The sequence below is a fragment of the Hippopotamus amphibius genome, chromosome 4, assembly GCF_030028045.1.
Source record: "Hippopotamus amphibius kiboko isolate mHipAmp2 chromosome 4, mHipAmp2.hap2, whole genome shotgun sequence".
Taxonomy (NCBI): domain Eukaryota; kingdom Metazoa; phylum Chordata; class Mammalia; order Artiodactyla; family Hippopotamidae; genus Hippopotamus; species Hippopotamus amphibius.
In genome coordinates this window covers 93215968-93240387 of record NC_080189.1, presented here as the reverse complement: position 1 = coordinate 93240387, position 24420 = coordinate 93215968, and the positions used below count along the sequence as shown (strand labels likewise).

The following is a 24420-nucleotide window of genomic DNA, read 5'->3' as shown; positions in this document are numbered from 1 at the left end:
TTTTGAAGACAAGGATTTTTTTTTGTCTTTTTTGGGGGAACCAACTGCAGGCTTTAAAAAAACTACAGTAGTGTACATTTTCCCCCATTCAATCAATCCAGTTTACATGGAATACTAGAGACCTTAAACTAATGAAAGCTTTGAAATGATATTATATGGACAATGAGTATCCATCCTGTATTTCAGTAATTACACAAATTATAGCATTTAAAATATTGTCCTTACAAGATTTTCTGTTTCATCAAAACTTTTTCAGAAACAGTTTTGAGGACTTACATATTTTAACACCTAAGGAGTATAAAGGTAAGAGCAGAGCATGGGGAAAACATCATTATTATAATTTGGAAAGAATAAAGAGAATGTATTATCAAGACAAAGGAAAATAATAGCACAATTTGTTATTTTACTTGTGTATTTCATCATAGTTTTGAGAGATTTTACATTGTTTATATTTCAGTTTATTTTGTAAATTATTATTAAACATCTCCTGTATGTTTGGTCTTCGGCTAATTTTAGTGATTACAATCTGGCACAAAAGACATGTGCTTCTTCTTCTGAGGTTTACAGAAATTAACCCCACCCTATGGGTTGTGGCCAACAATGTTCAACTCTCCCACCTGAGTCTTTATTCCTTTGGGATCTTGAGCAAGTTATTTAAGAATAAAAATAATTTACTTAAGTTTCCTCAACTATAAAATGGGAATTACAATAATTCTTTTTAATGTAGGTTTATTATAAGGATTAAATAAGAATATGTTTGAGTACTTGGTACAATGCTTAGCATACACTAAAAACTCAATGCATACCAGTTGTCATCTCAATATAGATAAACCAAATAACCTGTCAAAATAGAAATATAAATAAATAATTCTAAATAAGGTGAAGCATTTATTGTATTTAACGTGACAATAAAAAATTGTGAAAATGTGTGACCTATTAAATAAGTTTATTCAATTTCTTTCTTTGCCCTGACTCTCTTATCCAGAATAGATTTTTGCCCCAAGCTATAATGATAATTGCAATTATCCTTACAGCCCTGATTCTGCTATCTCTGAGAGAGAGAGAGAGAGAGAGAACACAAATAGAAAGACTGATCTCCTTCATTCTTTACCTATAAGAATTTACTTACAGAGAAATCTAGCTTCTTTAAAAGGCGTCTGAATCCCTAGTAGAGCGCAGGAGATACCACGGGCAATTCAGGCTCATGGTCACGCAATATACTGAAACTAAGAGTTTCCAAGAAGTGTAATAGAAAGTAAAAAGAAAAGTAAAATGGATACTTAGCACATCAGGGAGAGGCTGGCAAATGATTTTTAAGTTTGCTTGGTTTTGTTTTTATAAGGAGAAAATGATCAAAGAGAAGGATTAGCAATAGGAAAAGCTAAGATGAAGTGGATTCTTCAAAACTAGTTCTTATTCGCTAGCTTCTCTAGCTCTCCCCAGGCCTTAGGTTCTTTCTGGAGGTGGCGGTGGGCTGAACTGGAGGATGAGGAACGAGAGCTGTGCAGGGATGGCTTTAATTTCGCCCACTACCACCTCTGCACAGCTGCACACTGCTCCGGAGGCATTCCACATTATGCCCAATTTCTTTCCTCTCTGGACAGAGACACTGTTCCTACTTGTACCCATTTCAGAGATACACAAGGGCAACTATACCTCCAAATCCATTAAAATAAAGCAAGTTCTTACCTAAAGTAATCAAAGCATCACCTCAAGGTGTGAAGACAAATCTCTACAAAACAAGTGTCCATCTCTTATCTGCCACCAACCCCAACGCGAGCTCTTCATGTCTCCACTTGGATTTAGGGAGGTTGGTGAGTGTATGCAGGCAGGATGGAACTGGAGAAGAGAGGGGCATTCATTATTCATGAATTCAAACAGCTTGAGAGATTCCCAGTGAAAGTTAGTCTTCGAAGTTACCCACATGTGTGAGTGAGTGTGTATGTGTGTGTGTGTACAAGGACATGTAATGCCGGCCACGCTTATCCGTCAGGGGGAGGCAGTGGGTAATCCCAATGTCTTAGACATTTTAAGAAGAGCACATGACCAGATTTCATCACAGACCCCAAATCAGACAATAACTTTTCTGTGCTTTTGGAACCTTTGCGGTGACTGAGGGGCTTAGCTCAGCTTCTGAGAAAAGCGACCTGCTTTGAGCCCATTGGGCAGGAGCAATTTTCCTGCCTGACATTGGGGGTGCTTTTGTTGTGCTTGTTTATTTCTTTTTACCCCACAACATCATACCCTTTTCTCACCTGACCTCTTCCTACCTGGGCTGGACCTGTCCGCACGCTGCCTGCCAGCCTGCCTCCCCCGCCTCCTTCCCGGCTCTAACACCCTAGGGAAACTGTGTCAGTGTTTGGAATCCCTAGATTGCTGCAGCAGTGAAACGAGACAGATTAGGAGCTGAGGCACATTTGACAGAAAGGCAGCGCTTTGCTTTCTTCGTATGCTGCTTCCCCTTCCTCTTTTCCCAAATAGATATGTAAACACATGTATTTTCCTGTTTAAATTTAGCGAATTAGCCCTCTGCCTGTGCCTTGATTTAGTTATTGGACTGAGCCTTGCTCCTCCCTTCCCTGCTCGCATAGGAGCCACTGGGATCTGGAGCTCGAACTTCCAAACTGAAGCTGGCCTCAGGCCAGGTGACCTCTCCTTTGTAAGTTTCTTTCCTAAGCAGAGTGGGGGTGGGGGGGGTGGGGAGCTGGGATCTGTTTGGTGTTGTTGGGGGGGTAGTGAGGAAAGGAGGGGGTGGAAGAGAGTAAAGGGCTGTTGTTAAACAGTTTCTTACCGTAAGAGGGAGTTCAGACCTAGATCTTTCCAGTTAATCACACAACAAACTTAGCTCATTGCAATAAAAAGCAGCTCAGAGCCGACGGGCTCTTTCAGGCACGGAGTCGGAACAGGATTCTTTCACCCAGGCATCTCCAGTGGGATCCGCCAGCACATCCAGCAGCACCATGTGGGTGACCCAACTTCTGCCAGTCCTGCTGCTGCAGCACGTCCTCCTACACCTCCTCCTGCTTCCCATTGCCATCCCCTATGCAGGTTAGTTTTCTCTTTTCTTCTTTATTATTATCATTATTATTAAACTCTCTCTTGCTAACATTTCCTTTTCCTAAGACTCTCTCTTTACCCTATTCCCAGCATCCTTCCTTAACTCTGTATGTGGGATGGGTTTTTTAAACCTCTCATTTAGCTTTCTTTTGACATTCTCTTTCTGTTTGAAAAGCATTTAAAATGATAATTAGCATCCCCTCTGTTGTTTCCATCCCCCTCCCCATTGATCCAGCCCCTTATCACTTAGCCTAATAGTTGTGGATGGTGGGATGGGAATGAAGTGCTAACACTGGCTAAACTTTGCTGGTTTGGATAAGTTTAAAGCTGAACAGAGGGTCTGATCTGAAAAGAGGAGAGTGATGGTCAGTACAGCAGGGACACTTTTTTTTCCAGAGGATAATTTTCCAGAGGACAATCCACTATCTCACATCACTCGGTCAATATTCAGGGCCAAATTATGACTTAATACAGGTTTTCATTTCGAGAAGGCAGATTAAACTCTGGGTATATGCATGGTATAAAAATGAAAGGGAAAGCCTCCTCTCATTCTGGGTATGGATGCCTGCACTTTTGAAACTGCAGTGCAAAGGAGGCAACACTTGTGTGACTTTAATTATAGCTACAGAACTGCTCCTTTCAGTCTCCCATTTTCTCCCCAGAATTTACAGGTTGGAAAGGAGTTGCCTAGGAGTTCATATTGCCTGGAAGTTTAGAAGTTTCATTTGCTGCGTTGGGAAGTTTTCTGTTGTTATCAGGGCAAGAGGAAACATCTGTATTTGGTTGTATTATCATTGTCGTGGCTGGGATGCCCACAGGAGAAGGTAGTGAGCATCGCAGGTGGGCGCAGGGGAATAAAAGAATGGAAGAAATGCCCAGACAGTACACATGGCTTTTTTATAATATAAGACAGAGAACTGGCTATATCTTTTGAGATAAGTTAAATATGAAATTTATCAGACCTCTGATCTAGTTTCTGATGTAATGTAACGGTTGACAACACCAAGAATTTGAAAAATGACAAGAAAAAAGCATTCAGTCCCACCTGGCTTTCTTTGATTTTGTGACGTGTCTGTTTTGGAAAATAATACCGTGTGGGAAGGGTCAGTTTGAAAACATTTATGTTAGATTTCTGAAGAGATGAAAAAAAAGTTAGTTCAATCTAGCAGGTTATCACCTTTGAGATGGGTCATGTTAAAACTGATTCTTATATGACATTGCTGGTTTGGGAGATTTTTGAACATAAATTGAAATAATGGCTAATATTTTGAGGACTTTCATTTTTAAAGATTAAAGTGTTGATGGGCTGAAGTAGAATATGGTTACCTGGAATCATCTGTGCTAATGCATGGGGAACACAGTGTGGAAAACCCAAACAGTAGATCAACCATAGACAATGTCTATTTGTTTTTGGCAGGCATTCTGAAGTTTTGGCAGGAGATATACATTTGTAATTATATTTCACTTTGCCTAATGTTGAAATGACTGTGTTTCTTGAGTATAGGGTGAATGCAGCCCAAGGAGAGGCCAATTGGGAATTACAGATAATAGAATAATTCCTAAAGTGAAGAATGCTAAAATTGTTATCAAAAGAGGGTCTGCCTTTGTCTGGGTGGCAACTTTATTTTGATAATTAGAAAAAAATAACATTCTTCAAAGTGGAAAACATAGGCCTCTTAGAATAAACAAAGCAAATCCGTCCTTTTTTATATCATCTAACATTGAACATTTAGAATTTTGTTGTTCTTGTTACTTGCTTCAGTTATACTTTTTGATTTATCTTATGAGTCTACTTCTTTACATATTGTGAAATAACAATATTTAAAAAGAAGTGGATACTAAATGAGGTGACGACCAGTTATGAGAAGAATATATTATGGAGATATTTTTAGAAAAGTTTCAAAAAACTTGAAGACATGTTCAATATAATAGACCTAAGCCATCTTTATAGGAATTGGTCTACATAGGATTATCCTTTATCCACTCCTACCTACACTGGATACAAATATCCAATCTGCTTTAACCAAAAAAAAAAAACAAAAACAAAAACACAAAACATTAAATGAGCATCTACTGTCAAGTAGCCTGTGGGAAACCTACAGATGAACAAGTGAGAAAGAAACCTACATTTGTTGAGCAACTGTTATGGACCAAGTTATAAAACAAAGCTTATTTAATTTCAATAAGATTGGAATTATTGGTTTGACTCACCTCACGTGGGGAAACTGCGGTTAAAGACCTTAATTATTTTGTCTTATTAATCTTAGATAATGGATAGAGCTGAGATTCCCACCCAAACCTATGTGAATGAAATATGCAATGTGCATTTTTTCCTTTTATTTACATTGAAAACAGCAGCAGTGAAATCAGCTGAAGCTCACTTAAAAAAAATTCCATTTTGCTAAGTAATATGAGAACAGTTCGGTGTTAGAAGTATTATGATGTTACGGTTGAGAGTTCATTTCTAGCTTAGAGGGTGAAACCAGGATTAGGAGTATGCAGTACCCAAGTTGAGTATGAAAATACAGGTATGGTCAGTACTTAAGTCACGGGAACACAAAGTGGCTGAAGGTACTGAAATGAGAAAGTGAAGAAAGGACAGGTAATCATGTAGGACTGGTGTACTTAGTGCCTGAGGAGGAGGAATATGGCCTAAGTTTGGAATATAGCCTAGGAGAAGGAATATGGCTAGATAGATTAGCATTTATGCTTGAATATCATGCTAAATTACACTATTTTAAACATGGGTCGCAGCTGGAAGTTTTTGAGTTGACAAGACACCTGACTGAAGTGTGGTTGTTTTGGTTGATGAGTGGAAGGGAGCTGTAGGCAGAAACAGACAATGAAGGAAGAGGCCAGGAAGAGGATGAATGAGGAAGTGGCATGGAAGTAGAAGGAGGGAAATATCTAGGGAGGTCCCTAATCTCACAATGAACATCATTTCATTTGTAAATCTTTTTGGAAGAGATAATTATGCTGCTTCTCAAATACCAACATTTGATGTAAATCTGACTTGATCCCTTTCTGGCATCTTTATTTGTGACATTGTCCCCTTCTCTAAGGAAGGGGAGAAATTTGTCCACTTGTGAAATCCAAGTCCTAGGTAATAGCAATGAAGCTTTGGACTTGTATTTATGATTTTTGCCTTTGGGAAGTAAATCTCCAGTCACCACCATTCCCTTCCATTAATTATTTGTGTACTTTCATCTTAACATCTTGCCACTTCAAGCTGTTAATCACTAATCATGTGGGTAGATTTCTCAGAATATGTGGAGCCAGATTTCTGCTTCTTTCCACACCCTGCAAATCCTTTCCTTTGCATGATTTTCCTTTGAAGTCAATGGTTAGTCCATACAGAGAAGAAAATATATGAGGTACTGAGAGAAATGAGTGTGAGGCCAGGGGACCAGAGGGAGAAATGTGTCTTTCTTCAAGCACCTTGATACATTTGACCCTACTTTCTCTTTGTAGGTTTTCACTAAGATCCTAATGATTTCAGTTCTAAACTAGGAACTTTAGTTTCTTCAGGAAATAAAGCTTCAAGAATGTTTTCTCATACTGAGGGAAAAGGGAAAAGGAGTTGCAATTTAAAATACAGGAAACCATGACAAAGTTGCAGTGATCTCTTATCCTTTGATTTCATTTCAATATTTTGTTTATAAACTTCAACTAACAGTCATGCACAAGAAATAGTAGGGAAAAATCTGATCCAAAGATATTTTTGAGTTTCTTCCCAACTTAAGCTTGTCTTTAAATTGGTTTTAGTAAAACAAGCATCAGTTGTTAATACATATGAAAGAGCAAGTTGAAAGTATTTTCAGCAAAGGGATTTTATTTTCAGATGTTGTTTTTGAATGACTTCTGTTTTAAATTTATCTTTTATTGAAGAAGAAATTAATTTTATAGATGTGTGGATTACATGATGAACAACTAGCTTGAACTTTGCATTTCTGAACAATTAGTTACTGACGTAGTAGAAATGACTGAATTATAAGGGAAAGCTTCTAAGTCATGAGAAATAAAGAGTGAGAAGGGAATCCTCGTTATCTGGTTCTGATTGCCTCTGATTAGCTTTGTAGCCCCAGACAAGCTTTCCTCTCCTATTTATTATCTAGTAAAGGGAAATCATAGATTTATTTGCTTTTCAGGATACTTTTTGATCTCTAGATGAAAGGTAGTGATTGAAAGTTTATCAGTAAGCAAGAGTAGACTATTTTTATGAGGTATAGCCACACATTAACACATTTCAATAGGACAACTGAGGATCTGCAGAATTAAACATAACCAACAATCCCACAGAAACCACTTTTCTCTACAGTCCTCTTCAGTGCTTACCTTCAGGTTGTATGGTTCTGAGAAAAGAAACCAGAGCATTGACTAGGGATTCTATTTTATTAGATAATTTGTAAAATACATATCTGAACTCAATGTTTGCCTTAGACATTTTAAATTTAGTTTTAAGTTCTTCTCTCACACAAATACTTAAACATATGTAATAAATGCATTATACATTAGGCCAATTTTAATTGGATACTTTTAATCAAATTTATTTTATATATGTATATGTATGTGTGTGTGTGTGTGTATAAAACACAATGTTTCCACTGTGGCAGAGAGTTTTTTGAACAGATTTTCTGCATCCATTAACTACTATTTGTTTCTAAGAAACATTACAATTTACATAGGAATTCAGATGATTTTTATGCTGTGAAACATTTCACAGCACCTCAGAAACAGTGCACTAAGGTCAAAAGAAGGAGAAACTCTTAGTGGAGAAACTTATCTCCCATTAACACGGTCCTATGGCAGAAACCAAAATTTGAAAAGAATAATATTACTTCTTTGCTTGGGAGAATAACAGTTTCTTCCCTGATGCCAGAAATTAAAGAATGACATTTCAAACACAAAGCTAAAATTTTGCATATTCATAACATTTTTAACCCAAATTGATTTCCAAATGATTATAGTTTAAATAGCTCCTTTTAGTTCAAATATAATATAACTTTTGTTTTGTAGATTGAGTAATGGGATATTAGCATTTAAGGTAATTAAACAAAGTCACTTGGCAAGTCAATAAGAATGCCAGAATTATCATCAGTCTGCCAGCGTCATGCAAGGCATTTGGTCCACACTCAATAAATAACACGTTGATAGATTATTTGGTTGACTGAATTTCTATGTTAAAATGTCTTTTAAATTACATCTGTTCTACCATAGCCATTCCATCTTGGAGGGCAAAGAAAAGATGAAGAAAAGAAAAGAAAATGAAAGCATTATTACAGAAATTAGTACCAGTCTTTTGGCAACTGTGTTCTGGAGTTTTACACAGAACCAGAAATTTAGAGGAATTCATGTTTTCTCATATTTATTGTGGACTTCAGGTTAGGACCGATATTAATGAGTAGCATCTGCATGTTTAATAAAACAACTGGAGCCAGTGGTTGTTGGCAAACTTAAGAGCATGATGCCATTTTTGGTACATCACTCAAGCCATATTTCCAAATTTTCTGCACAAAAATTTTCACCCTCTTTTTTTGACACATTTCACCACATTTAAAGATCAGAAATGATTTCCTGTTCTGTCATCCAAGTTACTTCTCTACTGATAGCTTTAACCAAATCTTCAAAAACTATTTACAAGCCACATTTCAACATGCTTTCTTAGCAAGTCTTAGAGAAAGATGGCATCATAAGGGTTTAAGAGTGGGGGTTCTGAAGCCAGGCGGCTGGATTTTGAATCAGATCTTCTAAGTTCTCAATTTTCCCCTGTGTCTTGGTTTCCTTATCCTAAAAATGCATGTATTATTATTGCCTTTGTTATGAGGATATGCAAAAGATTGACAGGCAGGGGAGGGGCACGATTATGTCCATCTTTATTATATAATAGCTGCAGTGTCTTAGACAATTTGATGCTCATTGTGAAGAGGTGATTATCATTAGAAACCAGGTAACTCTGGGCAAATTAAGAATGAAGAGGCAAGTTCTTCATATTCTAAAGTTATGCATAAGATTAAGAGTCTCTTGGGATGTTCTAGCTTTGCTCTTCAGCTTTTTGATAGGAGGCTTCATGCTATCTAGGGGCCTTGTAGAATACTTTGAGGAAGAAAAATGATATTGCTACATTAAAGGATGAGGTTTTACATGCATTTGATTTACAAGGTTTGGCTTGATTTCAAAACAAACAGTTCAGTGATACTAAGAAATAGTGCTCAAAAGCACAGAAAGCACTTATGTAGGAAATGGAAAGGGCTAAAATATGAATAGTATGAAATATTTTAAAGACCAAGTCAGAAGAATTCATCCAGTGCACCATTTTTAGTGAGAAGTTTCTCGCCTGTCATTGAATTGGCTTATCTAATTAGAACTATAACTTACATAAGGACCAACTGTAGAAGGAAATGACAAATTTAATTATAGAGCATGATATGATATGCCCTGACACTTGCTTTCATACTGTTTGAAGAATATCATATTAGTTATTGCTTAAGAGCGAGTTCTGTCCCAATTTTTAAAAGCATCCTTCATTTGAAAGAATGTAGACGAGTGACTCTTTATAAGTTATTTTTTCTTCACTGATTAAATATTTCTCTCTTACTCTTAAGTATCTGAGAGTATCATTCCTCACATCACTCCACCTCCAACCCCTGGAGGTCTGGTGTGTTGTCAGATAAAATTATTATCTTGTAGATGATTCTTAGGGATATTTTTTCTATGTGAGCCTTAAAAACTTTTCCCCTATTTTTTTTTTAAATTATTATTATTAATAGAAGGACAGAAGAAAAGAAGAAACACACTTCATGAGTTCAAAAAGTCAACAAAGACTACTCTAATTAAAGAAGACCCATTACTGAAGATAAAAACAAAAAAAATGAACACTGCAGATCAATGTGCCAATAGATGTATTAGGAATAAAGGACTTCCATTCACTTGCAAGTAAGTTACTTCACTTTGTTCTCAGAGTGATTTTCCAAATATAGTATGTACTCATTTTCATCATCTTTATTGTTTTTAATGTGATGTGCTCTTAAAATTATAAGCTCGGTTTTAGTTTTAACTCTACAACAGAAGACTTGGCTCTCATTTGATGGAAATATGAGTAAGGGAGAACACATAAACTGAGATCTTTTAGAATCCACAGTGGATTTAGTTATGGAATTTATATTTTTTCATCCTATGAACAATTGAACTTTAGGGACTAAAATTCAATTAGATTAACTTTTTATCTCTCTAATATTTTAAAATACTCTATTCAGAGTAAACTTTTTTTTTCTTTTAAGAGGAGTGGAGGAATTTTCAGAATATAAGTTGGGCAACAGCCAAAACTTACTGTAACTTATATCATTGTCTTTAGAGATGTAAATAAAAAGTGTTGAGATAATTATATAAAAAAACTAGAGGGATTGGTGTCAGCAGCAGAGGCTGTTTAAAAGAAGTTAGGGGGTAGTGATGGTGATGTTTTAGGTGAAAAGTGATGGGGCAATTCAAAGAGGCATGAGGGAACTCAAATGGAGATTTTTCTTATCTTTTGAAAGTTCCTCTGTGACCTCCCAGGGAAAAATTCTTTACTACTTTGCCAGTAATCCCAGAGGATAAAACTTAGAGTTTGGGGCCATGAAGGTGACAATTTGAATTGTACAAAGACATCTGAATAGTCTTCCAAATTGCCAGAAGAAAATGTATTTCCTAGTTCTTTATAAATATTCCCTCCCCTCCCTTACTTTCCACCTTTTTATTCATTTCATCCCATTTTCACAGGATTGCACATGGCATCCTGTCACTTTGGAATTCTACTTTATTACATGTGGGTAGTGACACATAATGTGAACACAGGTTCGATTTTAGCAATGCCATGACGAGAGGTTCTAAATTCATCTTGCCTTTCTCAGAGGAGTAAGTGTTATGGGCTTGAGGAGAAAGGACATGGTCAGAGGAGGTCTTCAAAAGATTTAGCAGGAGGAGAGACTATCTCTTTTCTATTCGGTTAGATTTCCTCTGGAAGTATTTTTGTAGCCAAACTGCCACTTTCAGGGAGATATTTCCTGGCACTGAGAGTGGGGAATTAACTTTGCAAGTATTTCCTATGATAATTCCTTTTTTCCCTCACTTTCCTAGAAAAGTCTTGAGACTTAAAAAAATAAATTAGAGAAAACTACTCTCAATCAACATCTCAGCTGTGTAGATTTATGAAGATGTTCTTCTGGCAATTGAGGAGGTTGGATTTATTGTATTTTCCCCTCTCAGGGTTAGAAGGGCAGGGCAAAAGGAATGGGAGAACCACATCTCATGGTTGATTTTTAACTTTGAATCTGAAGATACAGTCTCCTGGATCCACAAGTAAGGAAAGTATTACTAAGCCTCGATTTTCACATTAGTCAGCCTTATGTCTAGAAAAAAACAAAACAAAACAGCTTTCCCTTTGTTTTATTCAGCAGAAACTAAAATGATTTTGCTGCACTGGAGAACACATGTGACCTGATTAATAAATCTTTACATATCCCATGTTTATGAGGTTTCATGTTTTTCTACCATATCTCAATTCTGGTTGAGTTATATTTAGTCTCCAAATTTATGGCAACCTGTGCAGAAAACCACATTTAGTAATACCAACGTACAGCTAAAGTTCTCTGCTCAGAAATGGTGTCATCCTTCACATTTGTGTATTCTAAATATATATATATATATCTATTTGGAATCACTAAATACATTGTTTATTCAGAATTGAATGGACATATACTGTGATACTCTGAAAGTAGGTTCTTAATGATTTAAAGATCTTTTTGCGGACTTGTTAACATGGACTAGAATCATTGGAAAACAATGGCAAATACACAAAAGTGTTTGGAAAATACCAACAATGCTGTGTGAAAGCATCTATGATTCAGAGGGTGTGAGGTAGAAGTCTCAAACACTTTTTTCTTGAGAAGGTATCAACAATATTGATTTTATAGAGATTGAAGTTCTCTTTTGCTGGATGAGAAAGATGACGAGGATGCCTGATTTTAAGCTTTTCAGAAAATTGCTGTTCATGAATTGACTCAGAGATGAAAATTTCTAACCATGATTGAGTAACTGGTACTGGAATTGCCCTTCTGCCATGAACAATTCGACAAAATAAATTCTTGAAAGGAAAATGATAGTTAAAATAAGACTAAGATAAAGACTCAAAGTAAAACAAAAGAAGATATGCAACTCATGGAACTTGTCAGCTTGGATCCAGTCCATATGGAGGTGTAAAATGACACAAGCAAAAACAGTTTTCTGAGAGTTTATGAAATTGTAATGGAATGAGAGAAAAGGGTGAATGAAATCAGCAAACTGGAAACCCCTTTACCCACTTTCCAGATGGAATCACCTTTGTATTCATAGAGGCAAATCTTACATGTTCCTGATGGGGCTCATGGGTCACTTCCAAGGCAATCTCATGTCAAAGGCATATTATTGATTTAAAAAAAGTAGTTTATATATGTGTGGTACATTTTTATTGTAATGTTAAGTGGCAGGTGTTTGATTCTGTAGTTTTAAAATTTCTTTTTAGATGTTTGTTTAGTTTTTATCTTCATATATGTTCTTTATCTAATTACTGTGCTTTCAAGGTTATTTAACACTCTCCCCCAATATCCCACAATAGGGAAATAGGAAGTTTAACATGTATTGCATAAGTTTACTATCTACCAGATCAAAATTCAAATATATTATTAGCTAATTTTTCTCTTATCAAGTTATACTGCCACAGTTGCAAAAATATACTTTTATGTTAGTTCTTTAATACTATTTCAGCTGTAAAATGTTCTTGTAGACATTTCAAAATGTCCACGTGTAAATCAAAGCACAAAGTTTACACATACAATTTTGAACTTACTTAGATATAGAATAAAATGCTATGTAAAAATATAAAATAATAGGTAAAATAGTTAAAATAATTTTATAACATCTTTTTAATATTTGTTTTATAAAAGCTATTCCACCCATTTAAAATTATTTAAAAGTTCTTAAAATGTTAAGAAATAAATGACTGAATTGAACTACCTAAAATTACAAGAAAATTATGTGCTTTCAAAAATATATGGTCTGGAAGTCAAAAATCTTTATTCTTAGAAACTCTATGTATTTCTTTTAATTAGATACTTATACTTGGTGGCATTATAATTAGCACGAACATGGTAAGACGGAGTTTTAATACTATTTCTTAATGGAAAGAAAATAGTTCAGAATTCCAACTTTATTTCCTATATTGTAAAAAAAATGGTAACAATGTGTTGAAAATTCTAAGTACTTTACTATTCTCAGTTAAGGGATTTTTGTATTTATCATTTTACTTTAGAAATTATTTTTTTACTGAGCAACAAAAAAACCAATATAACACTTAGCTATAGGAATGATAATTTTAGGAGTTAACACATTTTAGTAATTTTTGTCAAGATGATATATCAAAAGCATATTAAAATTTTTTTTAAATTAAAAATGCTTTGCAAGCAAATCTACTTAGAAAACATCAACTTATATAAAGTTACCTAATAGCAGGATTTTCATAGCCTTTAATAAGCTTCAGTGCTTTATAACATACCAAGAAGGGATATTATATGCAAAATTTCCCAAACATTTGATTTCAGATCTTTTTTTGCTAGGAGAATCTCCTGGGGTGGTGATTTGTCTAATACATTTTAGGACATGTCACTTTAGAATGTGCTTTATACAGTTACAAACTTTAGAAATTAATCATGATATTTCAAATATAATCATTTGTATATAACTGCAAAATAATCTTCCAGCTTGCTGTGTACTTACAAAAAAAAAATAAAGTCTTCAGAAATAATCCAAGTAGTTGTGTTATATATTGATTTTGCTTGTTGAAGCCCTCATTTTTCTATGTCATTTAGAATAACATGAGAACATTTCAAATTTTATTCTATCTGATATTTAAATCTACACCTATAAAAATTTAATTTTGTTCTGTCTTATTTGGCTATCAAAATGGTAGGTTCAAATATCCCTCATGTTTCTGTATATGTAATAATGTGTCTTTTTTTATATTGACTTCCTTGGTTAAACCAGGTACCTATTCTTTAAAAACTGTATAAATAGTAGTATTCTGTCTTTTCATTCAGATATTTTTTTCAGGGCCTTTGTTTTTGATAAAGCAAGAAAACGATGCCTCTGGTTCCCTTTCAATAGCATGTCAGGTGGAGTGAAAAAAGAGTTTGGCCATGAATTTGACCTCTATGAAAACAAAGGTAACTGATTTCTCCCTAAGTATTTTGTAATGAACTAAAGTATAAAATATATATAATTGCCTGTCATAGTGGTCTTCCGAACTGATTTTTCCATTATATCCTAGATCTGTTATGCAGTCAGTTCATTCATTAAGACAGATGACACTAGTGCCTTGACTATTTTCAGTATGGTACATTAAAGAGAGTTTTTCTTAAAATTTCCATATTTAGATGATCCTCTCCCTCTTCGCTTATTTCTAGTAACATCTCCTGGAATTGATATTCTCCATATTCATTTCAGAAAGTGCCACCTTAAGTTATTAGTTTAAGACATTTTATATAACAGCAAATTTTGAGCTTACTATAAGTATTTTAAATTTTAATAACTTTGGATAATTAATCTAAGTTATAGTGATGATTGCTGATAAAAACAAAATGTGGAAGTTCTGAAAAATTAGATAGGATCTAATCCTATTTACATACTTTCAAGAAATCTTTAAAAGAATTGAGACCATATTATTTGTTAATTTGTCTATTTTAATAGTTTGATATTATATTAACAAGGTATTTACTTTATTCAAAAGTGGATTTATAACAATAAAATAATTGAAGAATGTTAAATAAATATGTATTTTACAAACTAAATCTCTCATTATACAAAATAATTATGAATTATGTTTATGATAATACTATTTATTTCAATTTTAATGTTTTCTTAAAACATACTGTGTTTCATTAAATTTAGGAATTTAGTAATATACACAGACATTTCTTTGTTAATAAGGAAAATGTTTAAATTAAAATTAATTCATGTTAGAAAGTAAGATGATCTCTATATACCCCAATAATTCTATAAATGCTAAACATAATTCATAATCAGTATAAAATCATATTCAATCTTCTAGGTTGCTAACAACTGTATACACTATTATTTGATAGAAATATGCAACTTGTTTCCATTTGATTGCCCTATAATTTAGCAGCTGATCTGTTAGCAAAAATATGGATAATCAGCATAATGTAGTTATCCCACACACACACAGTTTTACTGATATAAAAACAAATCAGTTATTTCCATTGTATTAAAGTAACTTTTTGAATTCAATATAGGTTTACAAATTTTTGTTTTTAATATTTTCTTAAAATAGCGTGTGCATTTGAGCAAATCATTGTGCCAAATTAAATTTGCCTGGCCAGTTGAGTATATAGAATAATCTACTTTAAATAGGTGGACTAAACTCTACAGTTAGCCAAGTATATACTCACAAAATTAAAACTTCTCAATGGTTTTTTCTTTGTTTGTTTGTTTGTTTTGGATTACTCTTAAATGTATTATTTTGAAAGTACCAGTAGAAGTTTTAGGCAAGAAATTTTAATATGATTTGTGATGGTTTACAAGTATTAATTAAAGCTTTGAATGGAGTTTTAGCATTACTTTTATTTTTAATATATACAGCATATGTTACACATAATTATTTTTCTCTGCTTTCTTCTGATAGACTACATTAGAAACTGCATCATTGGAAAAGGAGGTAGCTACAAGGGAACGGTATCTATCACTAAAAGTGGCATCAAATGCCAGCCATGGAATTCCATGATACCACACGAACACAGGTAAGAATAGCATGAAGAAAAGAAGATAGAGCCTCTTTTTAAATAGGTGTGTTAGCCCCAGGTTAGTCCTTCAGAATAATTCTCCAGTTCAGTAATAATTTAGCCAAATTTGAGAAGTATTAGGCCAAGGCTTATCTGAATTTGTCATTGACATTTAGCCAAAGAATAAAAAATTATCATTAAGAGGTAGCCTACATTATTTCACCTCAAAATCTCAATTCGTAGATCTTGGTGTTTGGGAAGAAATAATACAAAAATAATTTTAAAAAGTTTTTTCCCTCTCTTTGCCTGCGAGAAGGCACAGCACTCTGCAGCTGGAGTGGAGAGGTTGCCTGTGATAAGTTAGAGGTGCAGCAGATTTTGACCTTACCCAGGGACCGAATGTTCTTTAACCATAGTGGTTCGCAAACTTGTTTGCACATTAAAATCACCTGCTAGTGAGCTATATACAGCCAGAGTTTTTCAAGACTTATTTCACAAAGAATTTTAACAGGAACTAAAGTAGTTTAAAACAGCTCTCCCTGATTATTAGATGCAGTGGAAGATTTAGTCTATCATGTGCCTAGTAATATTTTGAGCAGTATATCTGGTTATCTTTTTTAGTCCTCTCAAGAACCACATAGGTGATAAAATTACCTCTCAAGGTGATTTTATTAGTTATATTTTTTATATGGTAAAACTGAGGAGCAAAGATCCTTGGTAACTTTTCAGGGTCACGCACAACTAGCAAGTGGTATGGCCAGAATCTGAGGCCAGCCAGTGTCACTCTATAACCTGTGCTTTTAACAACCCAAGGGCCTTGAACATATCAGTAGGCTACATGCTGTGACTTGTTTTTGCAATAGTGGTAATAACTTGCCTTGGTGAATCCACTTTTTTATTTCATTTCATTCATTTTGATGGGGGGCAGGGTGGCATAACTGTGCAAGATGATTTTACTTCAGTAAACAGAGACCAAGTTCATCAGCCCACATATAAAGAAAAAAAGAGTTGGTTGCTCTACACTGGGATCAAACCAGTGATTTTAGTCTAGTTAACACCAGCTGGTAAGTGTCCAAGCGGATCAGCTTTACAGTGTTTCAGTAACAGAAAAGAACTAATTTTTTCCAAATTCATTACTTATAATTATACATGAATACCTCTGAAAGAGTTTTACCCTTACATTATAAAACAAACAATGTAATTCATTTTGTCCTCTCATAAGGATTTGCATGGTGTCACTCTCTGCATAGTGAGGAAAACCTTTTGCTTAGATAGATGGATTTAAGTTTTTCATGAACAAAGGAATGGTGTTTGAAATCAATCCTACCCTAGTCAAGGAGAGTGCACTGGACTGACCCAGTAGAGGTCTTATTTCAATCCAAATTCTCTATGATCGCGATTCTCTGCTACAGGAGTACATGTGAAATAGATCTCCCTGGGAACGGGCTTCCCAGTCCAATCAGCTATTTTACCAACAAACATTTCCTTGTGATATACAGCTTTAGGTCTGAGAGGATTTTGTGCATTAATCAATTTTTTGTGTGTGTGTTCAATGGGAGCAACATATTTTCATCAATTAGCAGCTTATTGGAATATCTACATCATAAGTTAACACTTTCAAGTATTAACTAAAGATGAACTCTATGGAAAATGGAAAAAGAAATATATATCTATATATGTCTCTGTCTGGAGGAGTGATTTATTGTCGACTCCCTAGATTGAAATATTTTACAAGTGGCTTAATGGGAAGATGATGATAGATGATGAAATTAGTATAGAAGCTTAACTAGAAAATCAAGTGACCTGATATCTACATCTATATCCTTCATTGGCCACCCAGCATTCATTAAAGAAGGAGATGATGGAGTGGATCAAGTTTCCTAAGAACACAGTTCATATTAAAAGAAAAGAAAAGGTGGCTAGCACCCAGAAGATCTAATTTATATTTCAAAGTACATTTGGATATAAATCAATTTTAAATATTCCTTCACTTATCTCTCTAAAAAGAAAGCCTTGCTCACAAGGACAAAGAACCAAAAATAGTATGTATGTGAGTAAAAGTTTATTACAGAGCCTATTGACAGGCACAGGGCTTGTGTGTAATAGGTTCTCATAAACATGTGCTGAATGAACATATACGTGCAAAGAGCAGGGCTAGGCTTCATCACTTGATCAAGTATGGGATGCTAAAGAAAAGCAGACTAAAAACCTCAGGACACAGAAGAAGACCAGTTAATTTGGGTGAAAAGTCATATACACCAAAGAATGAAGAGGAGAGGTGACCCAGACTGCTCTTTACCCTGCATGTCCCAAAGAGGAATTTGAGATGCATTGATATTGAATTGTGGAAAGCAGCACATATTTTTCTCTTTATTTTTCATTTTTATTAACTCCAGTGTGAAAACTTTATTCATCTTTTAAGCATAGCTAGTTTTGATTTCTACTTTATCTCCCTTCCTACTTGCATTTTGCCTGCTAAACTGTTGACATTCATTCACTACTTCTTCACAGCTTCTTTCTCGCTTTACAATCCACTGGAAAGGTATATGTGTATGTGTTTGTGTGTGTGTGTGGAACAAAAGTCTTTAAAACTGTAGATATTTGATATGTGTGCATTTGACATTTGTTAAATCATTATTTAGTTTTTTAAACTTAATACATAAAATGATATAAAATAAAGAACCTTATAATAATCTAATTCCCTCCATTCATCTTGTAAGTGAAGTTGAAAACCCAAAGAGTAAGTAAATTGTCTAAGGACTAATGTGCTATACTAGTCCAGTGATATATATGGGGCAAGAATGTAGATTTTTGTGATTAATAATAACTTATTCTTACTACTCTACTATGCCAAGCATTTTCAGAAAATAGAGTTATAGGGGGATTTTCTTAGGTAAATTTGATTAATACAGTACTTTATGAAAAAAATGTAAAGTAAAAGTCCGTTTTGATTCTATCAGAAAAATGAGTATTTCATTATAAATGTACTATGAAAAATTGGAGAACTGGCAAAGTGAAAGTAAAGAAATTTCATGCAATGGCACAAACAAAGATTATCATAAATTATTCTGGAAAAATGGGGCTAAAACTAACACACAAGATGACATTTTTCCTTTGAAAATTACTGTTAGGAATTGTAAAGTAATGCTAAGCTTTCACTATATTATAATTTTTGTCAGTCATAAGACCTAACGTTTACTTTTTGTTTCCCAATATTTAAAATGCTAGTGAAGTAAGGATATAAACTCTTTATTAAAGACATTTTGGCATTTCATAACCTTTATAATACTTAATAGATATCTTGAAAATGTTTTGTTAGTAGTGAGTCTCTTCGACTCTTTATTTTTGACCAATTATTTATATTTTCTGAAAACTTAACTCTGGTGTATTTCCTGTCCAAATTAAATAATTTCATTGCAGTATGTTGCTTGGTACCCATGGCATGCCCATATTTATTTTGTGCCATAGCATAACAGAAATGATTAGTTCTTAACTGGAAGTTTCAATGGGTAGGAAACATTTGAATGGTATTTACTGAGAGACTAAAATCTTTGGATTTCACTGTAATGTAAGCACTATTTAGAACTCAGAGATCAGTAAAAGTAGAAATTAAGCTTTACAGCAAAGTTTGAACTAAATATTGAAAATGTAACCAGATTTTCCAAAAAAGTGCCAACTAATGTTACCTACAGATGTATATTGTTTACTTATGCTTTTTTGTGTGCACTCTAACAGACACATGCAGCCTCACTGAGGCCAAGTTCACAAGCAGTACAAAAGAATAAAAAGAGCTTTGGACTTTTCTGCTCTTATGTTGAAATACTTTATGCTGGTAACAAAATTATAATCAGGGCATTAGGCATTTTAAATGAAGGTAATATATTGCAGTCTGCACACAATGGCCAACTATATAAACTAAACCTGAAAGCACCAAACCCCAGTCACAGTGAAAACCTCAAAAATTTTTAAAGAGAATAAGCATTTATATTTTTTAGTATGACAATCTAAAAACTACTAAGTGGAGTGTGCTTAATAATAGAAAGCGTTTATTAGGTGTCAGTTACTCTCTCATCTCTTTGAACTTCTCAAAACAACCATATAAGGTGTAAGATATTATAAGCTATGGTTATACTCAGTGTACAGGTAAGCTAGCAGACTGAAAGAGGCTAAATTGCCCACTGGGGTCTCCAGTTAGTAAGATAGAGCTGAATTTTGAGTCCAGATTCAATTTGATTCTAGACCCTTTGTTCCTGTTACTTCATCAAAAGGGGGGCTATTATTCATAAGAAAAGCAATAAACAAACAAGTAATTTTCTTGGATAAGCAGTGTAATAGTGAAATTTCAAGGTCTCGTGCAGTGTTTCTGCAGTCTTCTCCTAAGTGGCTTTCTTAAATCATTTGCTGCCTTTGAGTGGAAGTTTGAAATTGTGGTTCAAACAGTGTCAATTAGGTTTTAGAATGATTTTGGCTCTTAGTGAATCCAGAGATGAACCATTCTCAAGGATGCTGAATACAAGAATTCAGTCAGGTAAATGTCTATAAAATTTAAGTATTTTAAGAATAAATGGAAATGACAGATTTTAAGTTAATATATATGGAGGTCTGAGATAGAATAAAGGATTTCTCCACTTTCAGGAAAACATACCCACTAGTTAGTAAAATTAATAGGCCAAAAAAAAAAAGTTGCATGCTCTTATACTGTAATGATTATCATTTTAAAACTAGCTTTTTGCCTTCGAGCTATCGGGGTAAAGACCTACAGGAAAACTACTGTCGAAATCCTCGAGGGGAAGAAGGGGGACCTTGGTGTTTCACAAGCAATCCAGAGGTACGCTACGAAGTCTGTGACATTCCTCAGTGTTCAGAAGGTAAATGAACCTGAATGCCATGTGGGGCACTCTGCTCTCCCTTTGTGTAAAACTGCAACTCGCATTAAAGGTTAACAGAATTGAATCAAATTACAATGAATATGATGTACATTCAATTGCAACTATAGATCAGTATTCTAGCATTTTTATAGGATGTTTTAAAAACTGATTATTAAAAACTGATTATCAGATTAATGCAGAATAACAGAGCGAGTTATCAGTTTGAATTTCAAAAGAGCCTGAGGTATCTCTCTGGGGAGAATAAAACTTTGGGCTTCCTCATCTACTGTTTCGAGCTCATATACCTCAAAATCTGCTCCCATATATCACCTGAAAGAAGCAGAATGACACTTAGCCCTTTCTGAGTAACTCTAATTCTATTCATCCAGAGCCTGGTTCTGCAGAAGTTCTGTGAAACCTATTTTGAAAGTGGCGTGACAAGGGTATCTGGACCCAGAAGAGAATAAGGAAGGGGGTCACTGAAAGTTCGAGCGCCCCATGTGTGTTTTGGTGAATATGTGACCAGAACCAAATTTGATACATATACTGGAACTGAATACCATTCAGAATGGTATCTGAAGTGATCAAAACAGTAGATCCCAAGCTGTCTGGAAGGCAGGCACTCTAAATCCACGTTTGTGTTTTCACCTCCTCTCACAGCATGAAAGGTCACTGTCCTTACGTTCAGTGGAAACTGAATGACTGACAAGAAGGAAGAGTAACCATTTTAGCATTGTATGTGGTTTCATTTTTCGTGGTTATCTGGCTACCGAATAGCTGGGTTTTTAGTTCTGTCACAAACTAAAATACTAAAAATCAAAATGAAACATGGATTAAATTCTGATCAAAATTTAGTAGGATTTTGAAGTACTTGGGGGTGAGGGTTACTGCTGGAATGCTGTCCAATTTTTATAGTAAGATATCTTACCTGTTTGTTATTAACAAATATTTTTTTAACTACTTCTTCCATTATATTCATTAAGTATTAGGTTGATATTTATCACCTAAAAGGCCATTGTTAGCCAATTGTCACAGAGAAGGTGAATTTGTTTTCTGTTGTTAGTTAATTTACAGTTCTTGAATTCATGTGCTAGAGCCAGTTTCATCTCTGTTTGTAAATTCTTACTTCCTATTCCATATCATAATCTGTTCACTATAACTTCTTCATTGTTTTCTTTTCTTTTAAAAATAATAAACTTATCTGTGATAACGTTATAAGTCTGTTTTGTATGAATAAGTCTGTATTTAATATTTGTCTTAAATTTACACATGGAAGAAAACCCTACTTTTAGGGAATTCTCCCTAAAAGTTTCCTGAGGTTGAAAGTTATTGGCAAGGAGTTTTATCTATTGGTTTTGTTTGAACCGGGACAGTGTTTTCAAGGGAAGGTAAATTGATCAAACTTTAAACAGTTTAGCATTTATGTTGCCTGCCTAGTCTATGGGAATGTGATTTTTCAATCTCTGGTTTATATGAAGACTCTTCGTCACAATACATTGGCATATATCTAAAGTGACAGGCAATGTAGAATCAATGTGCTAAAAAATAGAAAAATTGCTGGTATTCCTTACCTTATTAGAGCATATGTCTCTAAGATTCTTTAATGATTTGAGATCATTGCACCTTCCTTAGAAAAGGCATTGATCATTAGTATGAATGGCACACGATGCTGTTGGTCACCGTAGCACCAAAGGTTGCAGGTATGCTCTTTTTGGAAACAACTAGAAGTCTGACAGTAGTAGAATAACCCTCCTGTGACAGAAGTAAACCAACACCTGTCCTATAGGCTCAACATATTTCAGGGACTGTGAGTTGAGCTGTGATACTTATATTCATGCTAAAATAAACAATGTTTTAGCAGGATTTTAATGAAAAGGATATAAAATAAGAAGCACTGTTAATGCATTAATAAAGCAAAACAGCTATTTATAAAATGGATAATACAAAATATACAAAATAATGTAGATATGATGTAAATTTCTATTAAAATACATATATGAGGGAAAAGCCTCAAGATCCACAATGTTTAAATAGTATGATGGGTGAGACATTTTAATCTATGGATATCATAAATGTCAAGTTTCAAAGGTTATATTATTATGGATGAAATATTAATGATCACATCATTTTGTATATCTTAAAATTAAATAAGAAAAGTACCTGTGGTTAACTTTAGACTGTTCTTTAGAAAAGGACAAGTAGAACAGTATATATTTTTGGAAAGTTTTCTAACTATATTAAAATATTTGCTAAATAATCACCTGAAATTTGTCTGAAATTTTGGTTCATAAAAATATATCTGATATTTAAAGATTAAAATTATTTTCTTATCAACCTGTGAAATACATTAAGCATTCCAAAAGAAAATGAACACTCATTTACCATATTTAGAACCTTCCATAATTATGTAAAGAAAATATTACCATTAATGTTTAATTCAAAGATTACGGAAAACTGAGGTATATAAAATTTGATTTCTTGCTTTAACATTTGCTTGGGATTTAAAATAAAGAAATCACTAGTCATTGCAACAGATTTTTTAAATCATAAATATTCAAGTAAATACATTTTATTAAGCCATAATCATTATTTTTAAAAACCTTACACTTAAAGTACCAACTAACACTGCCATAACTTCAAATGTGTAATTCCATACTCTGTGTGGCAAAAACTTTTAAAAACAAAGACTTAAATAAAACTATCATGTATAAATGTGGATTTGTAAAACTGTTCATATTTTAAATATTCAATTTTGCTGAAGTAATCACCAGTATGGATTTGTCTGAGAGAGACTTTCAAAATAGTTGAGTTAGTCTGTAAACTCAGATCACTAGAGGTTTTATGACTGAGAAAAATGGACCACAATAATTTTTGAGTTTAGTATATGAGAAAGGTGTTAAATAATCCTACTTATATTACAATTCATGTTTTTGTAGTTTTCTATTATCAATTAGGGCAGAACCATACTTAGAAAAAGATATTTTACTTATGAATATTAACATTTATTTAGTTTGCGTTTCTGTGAATTGGGACAGTATATTGCCTTTTCTTTTAAGGGGAGAACTTGCTAGAATGGTTAAATAATACATTGGCAACAATAGAGAGAATCAAAAGGAAATAGAGCAGGAGGTGCACCCTTACTCTCTTGCACTGTTATATAGATAATGCTTTCACCTGAATCCTTGAGTAGGTAGGTGGACTTGGTTTCCACCTATGCAGCTTAACTTTGGGAAAACTTAGAAGAGGTCTTAGAATTCTTGAAGTTTGAAAAGTAAATATGAGTTCAAAATTTGCCTTTCTTGAAGTAATTTTTATGACTAACCTGATGGTTTGATGCAATGGAAAAACCACAAATTTTTCATCCTTGGATAACATGGCCTATCTCATTTCTCCCAGCCTCCAATAGGTTAGAATCCAACTGGAGGGCAACCTACTGCTGTAAACAAGAGGGAAGAGGGTGATGAGGAGAATATTGAAAAAGGGTAGGGAGATTGACTTTCTAAAAGTTTTGCTTTTAGCCTCTCTTAAAGTATGACCAGTTAGAATGTGCAGGAAACAAGTTAAAATATGTAGGACAAAAAGGCAATTAGGGAGAATGGAAAGAGCACTAGACTGTGGGTTAAAGGACCTGTGTTCCAGGCACAGATTTGGCATTTTCTGTTTTAGGTAAGTCCTTTAAAACTTTTGTG

At 34.1% G+C, this 24420-nt stretch overlaps 1 protein-coding gene across 1 annotated transcript in view; it reads left to right on the top strand.

The window, feature by feature from the left end:
* The first annotated feature begins 2858 nt into the window (after positions 1-2858).
* HGF (hepatocyte growth factor) overlaps positions 2859-24420 on the top strand; it is a 69935-nt gene continuing 48373 nt past the window's right edge. Inside the window, exons 1-5 of the mRNA XM_057731795.1 lie at positions 2859-3048; positions 9825-9990; positions 14176-14288; positions 15767-15881; positions 20604-20731. Of these exons, the coding sequence (XP_057587778.1) occupies positions 2961-3048; positions 9825-9990; positions 14176-14288; positions 15767-15881; positions 20604-20731 (610 nt within the window). The 5' untranslated portion in view covers positions 2859-2960. The remainder of the gene's footprint in view (positions 3049-9824; positions 9991-14175; positions 14289-15766; positions 15882-20603; positions 20732-24420) is intronic.